General features: G+C 36.5%; 1 protein-coding gene across 2 annotated transcripts in view; it reads left to right on the forward strand.

The window, feature by feature from the left end:
• The window catches only part of LOC114326392 (E3 ubiquitin-protein ligase MIB2), a 101,832-nt gene that overhangs the window by 5,576 nt on the left and 82,328 nt on the right, over positions 1-13,928 (forward strand). For both annotated transcript variants that reach the window (XR_007696125.1, XM_028274752.2), the window contains exon 2: positions 1,720-1,884. Coding sequence is in view for 1 of the 2 variants with exons in the window: in XM_028274752.2 (XP_028130553.1) it covers positions 1,720-1,884 (165 nt within the window). In the remaining variant the exon portion in view is untranslated. The remainder of the gene's footprint in view (positions 1-1,719; positions 1,885-13,928) is intronic.

The raw sequence follows: 13,928 nt of genomic DNA on the forward strand, positions 1-13,928 counted from the left end.
ATGTAAATCCAAATTGTTGGGCCCCTATAATTGGCGAGAAGTCATAACTTAAATAATCGGAAATAATGCTCTCAAAAACTTTAGGAATAGCACTAAGAATACAAATGGGACGATAGTTACCTATATCCGATTTTCGACCTGATTTATATATTGGAGTGACATAAGAGTTTTTCCAGTAGTCTGGAAATTCCCCTGTTGATAAAGACTTATTAGTGGGGGGAATTCCATCAGGACCTTAGCACTGTCTTATTATTACCAGTTAGCACTGGTCTTATTAGAGTTTTGTAGACAGTCAATTTAATTTTTCTAGGTATTTTTGAGGCCATCTGTCTTCTTAAGCCATAGTAGCACTTATTGGCGAGCACTATTCTTCTTTTAATTTCTTCACTGGCATTGTTATCTTTAGTTAGCAGCGAGCCTAGTATATGAAGGTGTCGATACCTTCTAGTTCTAGGTCGTCAATTATTATTCTTGTAGGCATCGGGTTGCTTGACCTAGTGCAACACATATATTTTGTCTCTTGAACGTTTATATTTAGCCCCATTCCCTGTGCAGATGCTCTTAACGACTGAAATGCTTCAGTCAGAGATTCTTTAAATCTACCTATGATGTCTATGTCATCTGCGTATCCGACAATTTGTACTGATTTGTTAAAGATAGTACCATTCGTATTAATTTGAGGCTCTCGAATTATTTTTTCTAATGCCAGGTTAAATAAGAGACACGATAGTCCATCACCCTGTCTTAGTCCATTTTTGCAATGGAAGGGTCTTGAGAAATTGTTCTGGATCTTTACCACGCTCTCTGCTCCTGTGAGCGTAAGTTCAGTTAATTGGACAAGATGAAGCGGTATTTTAAATTCTACCATAGCAAGTAGAAGTTTACCTCTGTTAACTGAGTCGTATGCAGCTTTGAAGTCCACGAATATGTGGTGGGTGTCGACGCCGAACTCTAGGGTTTTTTCAAGGATCTGCCTCACTGTAAATATCTGGTCCGTTATTGATTTATTAGGACCGAAACCGCGCTGATATCCTCCTACTATTTCTTCAGCATAGGGTAGAAGTCTTTTGTACAATACGTTGGACAACACTTTATATGCCATATTGAGTAGAGTGATGCCTCTATAATTATCACACACCATCATGTCTCCCTTTTTGTGTAGAGGACACAGTACACCCAACTTCCAGCCTGTGGGTGTTTCTTTCTGTTGCCAAATTGCAACAGAAAGGTTGGTGTTATTTAAAAATATGAGGTAACGGTTTTTACCATGTTTGGTTTTTATAAGTTATTGTGCTTAAAAATGTTAATACCAAATAATAACATTTACCATTGGTAGGAGACGTGTTTTTACTACAGCAGAAATAAAAATACCGGATTTCATAATTTTGGTATTTATGGGGTTTTCGCTCGAACCCCTCAAAATATCAATTCAATAATCCTAAAAAAAGAAAAACCGAGAGCCGTCAAAATATTGGAATAGAAAATTATTAGTGGTTAAAACAAGAAATTTGTTGTTTGTTTGCCCAATATCAAAACATACTATATCCGAAACTGTTTTACGACTTTACTGTTTGATGCCGAAACTATTTGATGAGATTATTACAATAATTATGTCCAACTTATCTAAATAATTGAACATTTTCTTGCATTTTCGAAATGTATTCTTGTCTGGAACCATTCTATTAGTTTAGTTGTAATAAAATATCTTTTTGTTTACAGATGGAGGAGAGGGACATGTAGGGACTGTATGTGAAATTGGCGAGCCTGGAAATGTATCTCCAGAGAAAACAGTTGTTGTTCAATGGGATAATGGTACTAGAACCAATTACAGAGTTGGTTATCTAGGAAAATATGATTTGAGGGTATTTGACAATGCCCAAATAGGTAATTAAAATTATTTAAGTATTTAATTAGGTAATTGTATACTTACTTATTTATTATTTCCATTGTTAAATAAACATTAGTCCATTAGTAATTATCATTCTTGTAAATTTTTTAATGGTAGCCATCTGAAATAATGGTGAATAAAGTAAATAAAAAAAACTGTAAGAAACAATTGAAATATTATTGGAAATCGTAAATTAAATTTCAAATTATGGAACTGAATAAAGAAAGGATATATAGTGCAACACCCAAGGGGACGTCCATTCGTACACAAATGGTAAAGATGGAAATAGGGAAAACATCTTCTCCATCTCAATGATTAGATCCTACCATAAAGGAGAGTTACACAAACCCAAAAAGATGGGACATAAAATCAACTTGGTATAGCTTACAAAGAAAATTAAACATCTTAAAACCATAAAAAATGGAAACAAAAGAGTTGAGTGGAAAGCTGAGGTTAAATAACTTAATAACTGTGCATCCTTGATAATACACCCATCTAGGGAAATCATGAAAGTAGAAACTTATGCATATATGATTCCACTTAAACATGGACAAAAGATATCAGAAACACAAGATTCTCATAATGTCCACTAGTAGAGATGTCAAAATGGTATGGGAATGTTTAGAGAAATTAAATTAAAATCAAGTAAAATTTAGTTAGCCTCCTATTCGTTCCGGAAGGCAGAGAAAGAAAGGGAAAAGAGAAGGAAAGGCAGACCAAGAAAAAGATGGAAGGAAACGAAGGTCTACGAAGACCTGAAGAAAAGTAACATTGAGAGATGGAAAGAACTAGCATTGGACAGAAAGAGATTGAGGGAGTTGGTGAAGGAGTTTATAAAAAGACTGAGGTGTAATTAAATAAAGTTTATAAGACTAAAATAAAATATAATCAGAAATGTAAACGTTTTAGCCCAAGGCCTACAAGGACTGTTGAGCTTAATAAATATAAATATATATTTCCTTAATGGCCCTATTCACATGCGGATCTGTCCGGCGGGTATGTCGGACGGACAAATCCGTTGTTAGCTATATACAGGCAGATGTGTCTTCAGACAAATTCATTGGTGCTACACATTCACGGACAAATCTCTCAGTTCTACTGGTTCCGCGTTGTGTGTTTACCTGTTTCCCACTGTGCTATGAATAATAATAAGCAACTAGCAATAATTGGAGGATATATAGTTTTATTTGATGATAGAAAGAAAAAAAGACTTGATGTGTCCGTAGATGACCCAGTTCTCTTACTCTTCCTCATTTCTCTTAACTCACGTCGAAATACAGCATGCAAGGAATCTACATTCTTTCTTACACATTTCTTCATATGCGTTTTTCGCAATTGCCTGTTACAATATTCTTTACTTTTTACATTCCACAAGCATGGCTTCAACTTATACAACAAAATAAAACGTTCCCAAAATACTTTATTATCCGCGAATATCATTTTAATGTAATACAAATACACATTTACTACCGTGGCTAGAATATAAAATGATACAAATTCAACAGGTACTCTTCGTCCGGCAAACAAATCCTCGGAACTATTCATACACGCGCGTATATGTCTGGCTCGCTGTCCGTGTTCGTCGTCTTAAACCACAGACGGCGACCAAGACACATCATGGATACACACATGCGGATCTGTCCGAAGGATCTATCCGTCGGACATATCCGCCGGACTATGGACCGGTTTATTTACATCTTTACTTGAAGCCACGAGATCGTCACAGTCATAGCCACAAATCCTTAATTTGACGTTGTCATATTATTTTGTTTTCAAGTCAATATTTAAAATAATTTTCAATTTTTAGTATAATTTACTTTTAATTTATAAATCAAAATATATTACTTAGTTACTAGAAACCATTTCTAAATATACTTATTCCGCAACCAAGGAATTAAAAGAAAAACATTAATTTTTTAATTATTAAATGAAACTATATTCTAATAATTTCAACTACAGTGGAACCCCGTTAACTCGGATTAATTGGGACCGCGGCCGATCCGGGTTATCGAAAATCCGGGTTAGCCGGAGAAAATGGTAAAAATTAATAAAATATGGTATGCTTACAGATAAACTCAGTTATAATTGTCACACAGACACTGGTAAACCACGTTCGCATTCCACACAAAACCACACATACAAAGCGTCGTCAAATGTCTCATTCTTAGCTTTATTAGCTTTGCACCGATTGTCCAAACTGTCTTTTGTTATCATTTTGAAAAAAAATTCTTCGATTTTAGTTCTATTTTTCTTCCAATCCGATACTGTAGATGTACCGACACCATAATTTAATGCTGCAAGATTCACCTTTATCAATTCTACTTAATGCTTCTAGTTTCTTTTCCATTGTCACTACAACATTTTTACGTTTTGTTGCCCTTATAGACAAAAGACACGCAAACACAAAATCTGAATAAATTTACGAACGATTACAAAACCGAAGCGAACAAAACGACTTTACTACACACAATACCGTCTCTGATGTTATGTTATTTAATAACAATGATAACTAGGACCATTGTTAAAAAAAGAATTTTAATAGTCTTTTCTAAACAATGCTAAGAAAGTTTCAAATAAATAAACGATAATACAGGTGCCTGTTTTCGATAACACCACAATGAATGTGGTGTGCCATGATGAGTCATTTTTACTATGGTATATGTAGTTCAATCCGGTTCCATTATCTCTCAAATATTATATTACATAGAGTTGGTACAAAACCTCGTGAACCTTGAAAATGCGTATGTATAACCGAAATAAAATGAAGCAAAAAACATACGACTATTTTATTTGCTGCGAATTGCGCGACAGGGTCCCATCTGCACCCTGATATTTTCAGTAATGTCGGATTCAATCGTTTCGTTCGTATATTGACGTCACCAAATGAATGAATTAGGTTCACGAGATTTTGTAACAGCAATACATTTTTATTGTTGAAATGTTTGTATGATAAAAATCAGTCCGGGTTAGCCGGAGTTCCGGGTTATCGGGGGCCGACTTATCGGGGTTCCACTGTATTTGTGAAACTTGGCACCACTGGTAATATCAACCAATCATAGTGCTTCAAGAAGAAGGAACGTGGCGTCTCGTGTTGTTTACGTTTATTTTGATAATTTCAGAATTTCCTTTTGTGTCATTTGAGTGAATTTGTTAGCGTATTTTGACTTTGAATTGAACAATCGTAATCGTTAAGTGTCTTAATCATGGTGCGTAACTGTGTCGTATGCAGGAAAACTGCATATTTACATCCACAACTGTCATTTCATTGGTAAGTAAGTAGATAGGCAAAGCGGTTTCTGGCGCAACCCCTAAATCGCAACCCTTAAATAGCAACCCCCGGTCGTAAATGCCAAACGGCTTAACGTAGGATGACGTGTGACGTATCGTTGGAAAGGGGATGAAAAAGGGGGTTGAATGCAGTATGTGGCGTGCGCATCAGAATATGCCAAAAGGGCATTACGTCATATCTTCGTTTCTATTGGTCCGATTGTGACGTAAGAGGGCTCGTTGGAACGGGGAGGGGATAACGAACACATAAAAAAGATGGCGGCAGTGCCAAAAGGGCATTACGTCATATCTTCGTTTCTATTGGTCCGATTTTGACGTAAGAGGGCTCGTCGGAACGGGGAGGGGGTAACGAACACATAAAAAAGATGGCGGCAGTGTCAAAAGGGCATTACAGCATATCTTCGTTGCTATTGGTCCGATTTTGACGTATGGGGTGTCAAATGAAAGCGGTGGCGACACAGAAGCCAACTGTCAATTCTTCTTCTTCTTTTCGTTTGTCAATTCTTCTTCTTCTTTTTTCGTCCGTTAAATCTTATGTCAACGATTGCGTGGAAAAGCCAACTGTCAATTCTTCTTCTGTCAACGTTCAATATTAACTGTCAGTTCTTCTTCTTTTCCGTATAGTGCCTAACAGAACGTGAGATTTGACGTATGACGTGACATTTATGTGTGACGTGGCAAAGCGCTGACATTCGACGCAGAACGTGACATTTGACGTAGATATGTGACATTGTTCAGTTTTCCGTCCGACATTTGACGCAGAACGTGGCATTTATGAGACATTGTGACACTGAGCATGTTCAGTACTGATATGAATCCCACCGAGTACATACATAGGGTTATGGAATTTCAAACTAAACTTAATCAGTTAAATAAAGATATTAAATCATATGAGGATATAAAACAAATTAAAAGACATTTCGATAGTTTGCATATTGAGGACAAAACGTGGAAGCCTGAAGAGTTGAATTTACAGCAGCAGCAGCAAGGTCTTTACGCTTTTAGAAAACTACCACAAGCTACATATCCATTGAGACGTATTCAGCCTACACCATGGGTGCCAGCAACAACACCAGCGAGTATGTGAAAAGTGAAATAGACAATGTCTTTGCAATGTCTTGTGTAATATTAGCATCTATATTTATCTTAATTTTAAAAATTATGTTTGAAATTGTAAAGAGAAAATTTGAATCTTCATGTAATATAAGACTTGATCAGTAAATAAGGTGTTTAAATAAAAAAGCAAAAATCTCTCTCTAAAAATATTTATTTATACATAGAAAAATTACAATGGTAATATTGTATAAGAAAACCAGTGACGTAGACGATCCACATTTCTTTCTGTACACGAAAATAGTCCAACGGCGTGACAGGGGTTTGTAGCAGGACCAACGTTTCCAGTAGCAAGAGGCGTGCCATCAAACTTGCAAACATCAATAATAAGGGGAAAAACTCCAAAAATGTGACATTTCTTGCTTAAAAATTCTGCTTTTTGTTCTCCTCGAACGTATATGTAATCGGCTGCATACAACAACTTGGTTTCTAGTATTTCATTTATTTTGGACAATTCTACTGCTCCATCAGAATATCGAATGCCAAGCAGTTTTTTCTCCACGTATGATGCTGTCTTCTTATCATCATTACTTAGCGCATTGAATGGTTTCGGAGGTAAAAAGATGTAATGACTTCGTTTAAAACCTATTTCGATGGTAAGTTCTTTGGGAACAAACCACCCGTCCACAGCGAATCCCTGAATATCTACGAATGCTACTCTCATGATGACTGCTCTTGTACTACTGACACTTTATGCGTCTAATTTAGACTTTTTACAATTTCGGTAAGTGGGTAGTACTCCATTACGCAGTCGTGAATTATAATGCAGTAGGCCTTGGTATTTTCGGGAAAACCATTATGTGCTTCAATATCTAGTTTTACGTCAACAGTGGATGCTTTCATGCTTTCTTCTTCTTGTTTTGAACAGTCGATGACGAACAATGCACGATTCTTGAAAGCTGAGAAATCGAGTAGAGGTCGCTTTTGGTGGGAATGTACGTAGCTGGGATAAAATCCGGTATAGTTGAAATAGGCCTCGTTGTAGTCAGTTTTGCTGAAATCCAACTGCATTCTCTCGTTTGGCCAATATTCTCCATTTAAGGATAATCTAATACTTTGGATGCTAACATTGTCAAATAAGGTAGGATCAGCTGTAATCGTGTTACGTTTGCCTGTTTGAAAGAAAACAATGACATAACGTGGTCTTTCAACTGATGTGCTAGTTTTGACGGCCCAAACTTCACGCCTAGCACCTTTGGTAATGGTAGGCAATTCGTGCAATTCCCACTTTCTAAATGGAATAACTATAGGTTGATCTTGTTGAATGGACTTCATTAGTTCTAGTTTAATTTCGTCATTTGGAAATATGTGCTTCACTCTGAGTTCAATGTTGGTGATGTTAATCTTTGCTTTTGTAGTTTCATCAGTAATAATTAAACAATCGTTGTCGTTTCGAGCTCGAACTAGTCTTATTGTTTGACGACCACACGTAATCATTGGATAATCGTTGAAAATGTTAAAAATATGCTTAAGAGGTATCTGTATGTTGAATGAATTATCTGCATCGTGTAGAATGGGATCATTAGGGTAATTCCAACCCGCCATAACCATATAATGGGAATCTTCTTGATTGTAACACGTCATGGCACGTACAGCACTTACGATACCAGGATCCCGCACTGTTTCCATCTCCCGTGCGCTTTCGCTGTACGTACACGAATCGAAAAGAAAAGCACCCACATTGTTGGCTAGTTTGACTACGCCAGATCCTTCTTTATCGACGAGTGATCCTTTAATGCACAACAAGGTTTCGCTCATTGCAAAAAACGAGTCAACTTGATTAATGCTAAATTCTACAATATCATTACAGTTGAATGATTTGATGAATGGTGCATAAGTTCGGTATTCGGCCTTTCGAATCGACTCATCAAACATTGGCTTACGATAAATATCGAATATTGGAGGCATTACGCTGCTGTCGTTTGAACGAGCTCGTTTTCCATACATTGTTGTCATTTTTTAGTTTAAAACCAAGTGATTGTAAAAACAATTTTTTTGCGAACGTAAGAGGTTTCCGCTTCGACACAACTAATGGTGTTCTTTTAATACGATATTGTCGCTTGGACGGTTGCACAACTAATGGTGTTCTTTTAATACGATGTTGTCGCTTGGACGGCTGCACAACTAATGGTGTCCTTTGAGCAGTAGATGACCTTATTACTAGTCCCATTTCCCTCTTGATCTAAGTTCCAGCACCAATGTGCTCTCTTCTCCTCTAAAGTTTACAGGTCGTCCTTCTTGATCGAGAGCCAAGACAGTGATATTGGTAAGTTCACGCTGCGGCACAACGGGTAAATACAACAAATTGTGAGGAGTTTCGTCAATTGCGTACCCAGGATTTGATTGTATGACAAATTCGTAGATCGTATGAGCAGGTCTGTTACCGTCGAAGGCTCCAGTACTAATGTTACATTCAAAGCGTATGCTAGATACTTTAATAATCCTAACAGGTAGATTCGAAGTATGTATCCGTCCAGGATTGAGTATTGCCGGAGAAAATCCCAATACTGTACCAAGGCTATCAGGTTGCTTAAACGAAATCCTATATTTGCTAAATATTTGACACTGCAACGTGTTGTGGTTAGGTTTTAGACTAAATATCGATTCTGGTTTAAGCTCATTGTCAGCACCCAGTTTCTTTTGTATGTATTCTTCAATATCGGCAATTTCATAACATCCATCGGGAAAAGCAAAGTTTTGCCATTTGTTTTTGTCATTGCAGTAATAAAACTTGTTATTTTCAATGTTCGGTATACTGTTGTAGGAATGGAAGGCACGAAGAGCTATTTCGTAATCTTTTTTCGGATCCAACACGATTGGTGTGGGTGGTTGAAATGAAAATGTATAAGTGGTGCTAACTACTCTCAACAACTGCGACATGATGACTGATTCAAGTCGATAGATTAATAGGTTTATATATATAGTTGAATAAACACCAATTTTTTTTTTCACATATTTTTTATTTGTTCTAAAGCAAGTTTACATAAATGACAAGATGCTTGAGAATCGGGTGGTCCATCCCAGTGAGTCCTCCAATCTGGTCTGTTGTAATGTACGAAGCACGGAAGTAGTATCTGCAAGTTAAATTCTCCTCGATATTCCCCAGGTAATTTATGCCATATACTTAACAATTCTGAAGGTCTAACAGTCCGTATAATATACTCTAGCGGTATGTGTTTTAGTTCTTCTTCACTATATTCCGTAAAACATTTTTCGCGAAACATATGGGACATAAGCAATCTACTACTGTCCATTATATAAAAATTTTAAGCATAAATGCCCACAAACGATTTGATTGTAAGTTTGATACTGGTGATTATTGTAGAAAATTCTGGCACGTGCACCCAGATATTTCACAAGTTCTTTGGTCGGCTTCAAATTACCAAATGAATCGAAATATTCCACGTCGTTGTTTATCTTTCTATATGCTACCCAATGTGTTCCGTTATGCGCGGACACATCCAAGTTAACTATTGCACATTCTCGTTGTCGAGGACCGTCTCTAGGCAGAGCGTCATTCATGAAAACTCCTCGAAAATGTGGTATGTTAAGTATTTTCGCGTAATGTGCAATGTCCAAGTCGTACAGCGGACGATTGGGCAGCTTTATTGGAAGTTTTTTTTCAAATACAAGCCGAATCCGCCTCTGGGTTTCTTACGTAGGTACAGACCCGAACCGATATGTTCCATTGCCTTATTATGACGTATATCCTCCTCCAATTTCTTTTGGGCATTTTTTGCGTCGACCACAGTTTTTGCCACCCCCGCAGCACCTCCTGCTAAAGCCCCCAGTGCCGAAAGACCAGCAAAGAGAGGTATGAGGGGTAGGAAACCTCCAGATTTTAGTGGTAGTACGCGAGGAACATCAATTTCTTTTCGGCCGCCAAGTCTTTTGATTATGGATTTTGCAATTCGTACAGCAGTCAAAGCAGTATCGTGTAACGATGCTCCTCTCTTCATGGACTTTGCAATTTTTGAGACAACATCGCGATTGAAAGAGTAACGCCCCTTTCTTCCACGACGTAACTGACATCCCATTCCCAATTTTCTTTTCGTCTTCATTCCACCGGTTACAAGTAAGGCAGCAGTTTTTTCACCAAAGCTAGCGTCTTTCGACTTGAATCGCTCCCAGGCTCTATTTTCCAATTCTTTATCGGCCTTGTGACGTTCTTCGAGAGATGAATGCTGCGAGTAAGCGATATCGTGTTGTTTACAATATCATGCAATATCATGTTACAGGTGTAATATGAGATTGGGAATGTGCCTTGCTTCCGCTGACACATTCGTTTTGTGTGACTAATGAAATTCTATTTAATACTTAGTATTAGATGTGAATTTTATGAATAATAAACTCGTATTTAATTTCTTCTTCTTCTTTGTGTCAAGCCATCTGTCAATTCTTCTTCTTTTCGGTGTGTCACTTCTTCTTCTGTTTTCCGGTTTGTCAATTCTTCATTGTGCTGTGCCATTGTTACTTCTTCTTCTTCTTTTCGTTTGTCTTGTTGCTATCAATTCTTCTTCTTTTCGGTTTGTTAATTCTACTTTGGGTCGAGCCATCGTCACTTCTTCTTTTCGTTTGTCACGTCACCTTCTTCTTCTTCTTCTTTTCCGCAGCCGTCAATTCTTCTTCTTTCCGGTTTGTCAATTCTTCTTCATTTTGTTAAGACATTGTCACTTCTTCTTTTAGTTGTCATGTTGCTGTCAATTCTTCTTCTTCTTTTCGTTTGTCATGTCAACTCTTTTTCTTTTCCGCAGCCGTCAATTCTTCTTCTTCTTTCCGGTTTGTCAATTCTTCTTCATTTTGTTAAGCCATTGTCACTTCTTCTGTTAGTTGTCATGTTGCTGTCAATTCTTCTTCTTTTCGTTTGTCATGTCAACTTCTTCTTTTCAGTTTGTCATGTTGCTGTCAATTCTTCCTCTTCTTTTAGTTTGTCATGATGCTGTCAATTCTTCTTCTTATTTATTTCGTTTGTCACGTCATACGTCAAATGTCACGTTCTGTTAGGCACTATACGGAAAAGAAGAAGAATTGACAGTTAATATTGAACGTTGACAGAAGAAGAATTGACAGTTGGCTTCTGTGTCGCCGCCGCTTTCATTTGACACCCCATACGTCAAAATCGGACCAATAGCAACGAAGATATGCTGTAATGCCCTTTTGACACTGCCGCCATCTTTGTTTTTTGTCTCAACTTATTCGTTATCCCCTCCCCGTTCCAACGAGCCCTCTTACGTCACAATCGGACCAATAGAAACGAAGATATGACGTAATGCCCTTTTGGCATATTCTGATGCGCACGCCACATACTGCATTCAACCCCCTTTTTCATCCCCTTTCCAACGATACGTCACACGTCATCCTACGTTAAGCCGTTTGGCATTTACGACCGGGGGTTGCTATTTAAGGGTTGCGATTTAGGGGTTGCGCCAGAAACCGCTTTGCCTATCTACTTAAGTATTTATCAAGTACATATTATAAACAACATCCATTGACGTAGCACAGGGATATGATATTACGTTATCCTTGAATTGAAATAAAATAAATAAATAAATACAACTTAATAATTTTGTGAAATAAAGTAAATTTTGTAGTATTATAAATACATTTATTTATTTATTCGAATCTACAATATAATTTCTATAAATTTTCTTGTATGTTATTATATTACCTATATAATAATGTAAAATTAAGGTTTAATGTGTTTTATACATTGTTGTATATAGGATTTGTTGTTTTGTTGTTTATGTACTGTTCAATAATAGTTTGTATGTTTTCTTACGTTTATTAATATTTTAATAATTAATATGGTTGACCATTCAACCAATTATGCTCCGTTTTTAAACCAGGAGGAGTAATTCAAATTTACTGCGCCGTAATCCTTATTTGAATTAGGTCCAATCGCAGGCAAGTGTACTCCACTGTTACGAAATTTTGACACTATTTACATTTATGAAATTTTAACACTATTGGCATTTTATAGGTTAATGTAGATATATTAGCGATTTTTTGTGTTTTCTGCGTTACTCCTTTAACTTTTGAATTTTTAGTCGTCCTTTTAAAAACACATATTTTTTTACCATAGCAGCCAAGTTTACTCCACTGTTATGAAATTTTGACACTATTTACATTTATGAAATTTTGACACTATTGGCATGTCATAGGTTAATAGGTGTTTTCTGTGTTACTCCTTTAATTTTTAGATTTTTAGTCTGCTTTTTAAAGCAGATATAAAAAATACATATTTATTTGCGACATCAGCTACCAGCTATACCTACCGTTTCTCTTTGTTCTTAAGAGTGTGAAACAAAGTTATCTATCTATACTATACATGTCAAACTCGTATTGTTCTATATAAAGTTATGTAAGATTTTTGTTTAATACATATTATAAATGCGTAGGTATATTAATTTGTAAAATATATTGGTATAATTATATACGGGCAATGTATAAATAACCTGCGATACCCTGATGACCCGGTTATTCTGCCAGATAATGCTGAAGCACTGCAACGCCTAATGGACCGAGTAACGACAGCCTGTAGAGAATTTGGAATGAAATTGAATACAAAGAAGACAAAAACGATGGTCAGCAAGCACCAAAACAGAAGGGTGAAGATCAATGTCGACGGAACATCTCGCCAGAGTGACAAGAATAACTTACCTTGGAAGTAATCTTGATGAAACTTGGGACCACTCACTAGAAATAAGAACACTTCTGGAAAAGTCACGTACAGTATTTTACAAAATGCAAAAAGTTCTATGCAACCGCCAGCTGGGTATTTCATTGTGAACTAGAGTACTTAAGTGCTAAGTTTTCTCCACCTTGCTCTATGAATGAAATCAAAAGTGAATGAATTGCTCCCACTTATAATCTAAGGCAAAATCAATAGCAAAAGAGGACCATGACCATAAGAGACATTTGCAATTGACAACATTTTAAGTTTTCTTTAATTGATCTCAGATCGAGTTATCACATATTTTATTCCAAATAAAATAAATTGAAATTTACATAAAAATCAGAAATTTAATAAAATTCAAGGTCGTTGGGGAGGCAGAAAATTTGTATAAAAAAAATAAAAATACTATGTAATATGCTAAAAAATAACACTAGCAACTTTTTCACACTATAAAGGCGGAGATACATATGCGCTCTGCTCGGTGTGCGAGCCGCTCGCGCGCAGCGTATTCGTCAGATTAGTACGTGTTTTCAAGTGACGCACAAACGGCACGCACACGGCGCACCACGATCTAAATTCTGTCGGTTTTTCAACAAACGCTTTGATGGTTCGCAATACGTATTTGGACGGGTTTGCGAGTGGTTTGTTGGTTTTGGCGCGCATGAGTTGAATATTTGTTAGTAATGGAATGGTCGGAACTGTCGGAAGGAAATTTATGTTTACCGTGGAAAATCATTATTGTGGGATCCTCAATAAAGAACCATTTAATTTAAAGAAACAACTTAAATCCGATCTGAACGGAAATAGAAGCTGAAATAAAAAAAATGTACATGCGGACCTTTTTAAAAAATGTTAGTTCATTGTTGTACTAAAAATAACATGTATTAAAAATAAGATTTACTATTTTATTTGGGCATAAGCCACAATTCGAGTTTGAAATCAAGTTTACTTGACCTTTCGACT

The sequence above is a fragment of the Diabrotica virgifera genome, chromosome 2 (assembly GCF_917563875.1).
Source record: "Diabrotica virgifera virgifera chromosome 2, PGI_DIABVI_V3a".
In the NCBI taxonomy this organism is placed as follows: Eukaryota; Metazoa; Arthropoda; class Insecta; order Coleoptera; family Chrysomelidae; genus Diabrotica; species Diabrotica virgifera.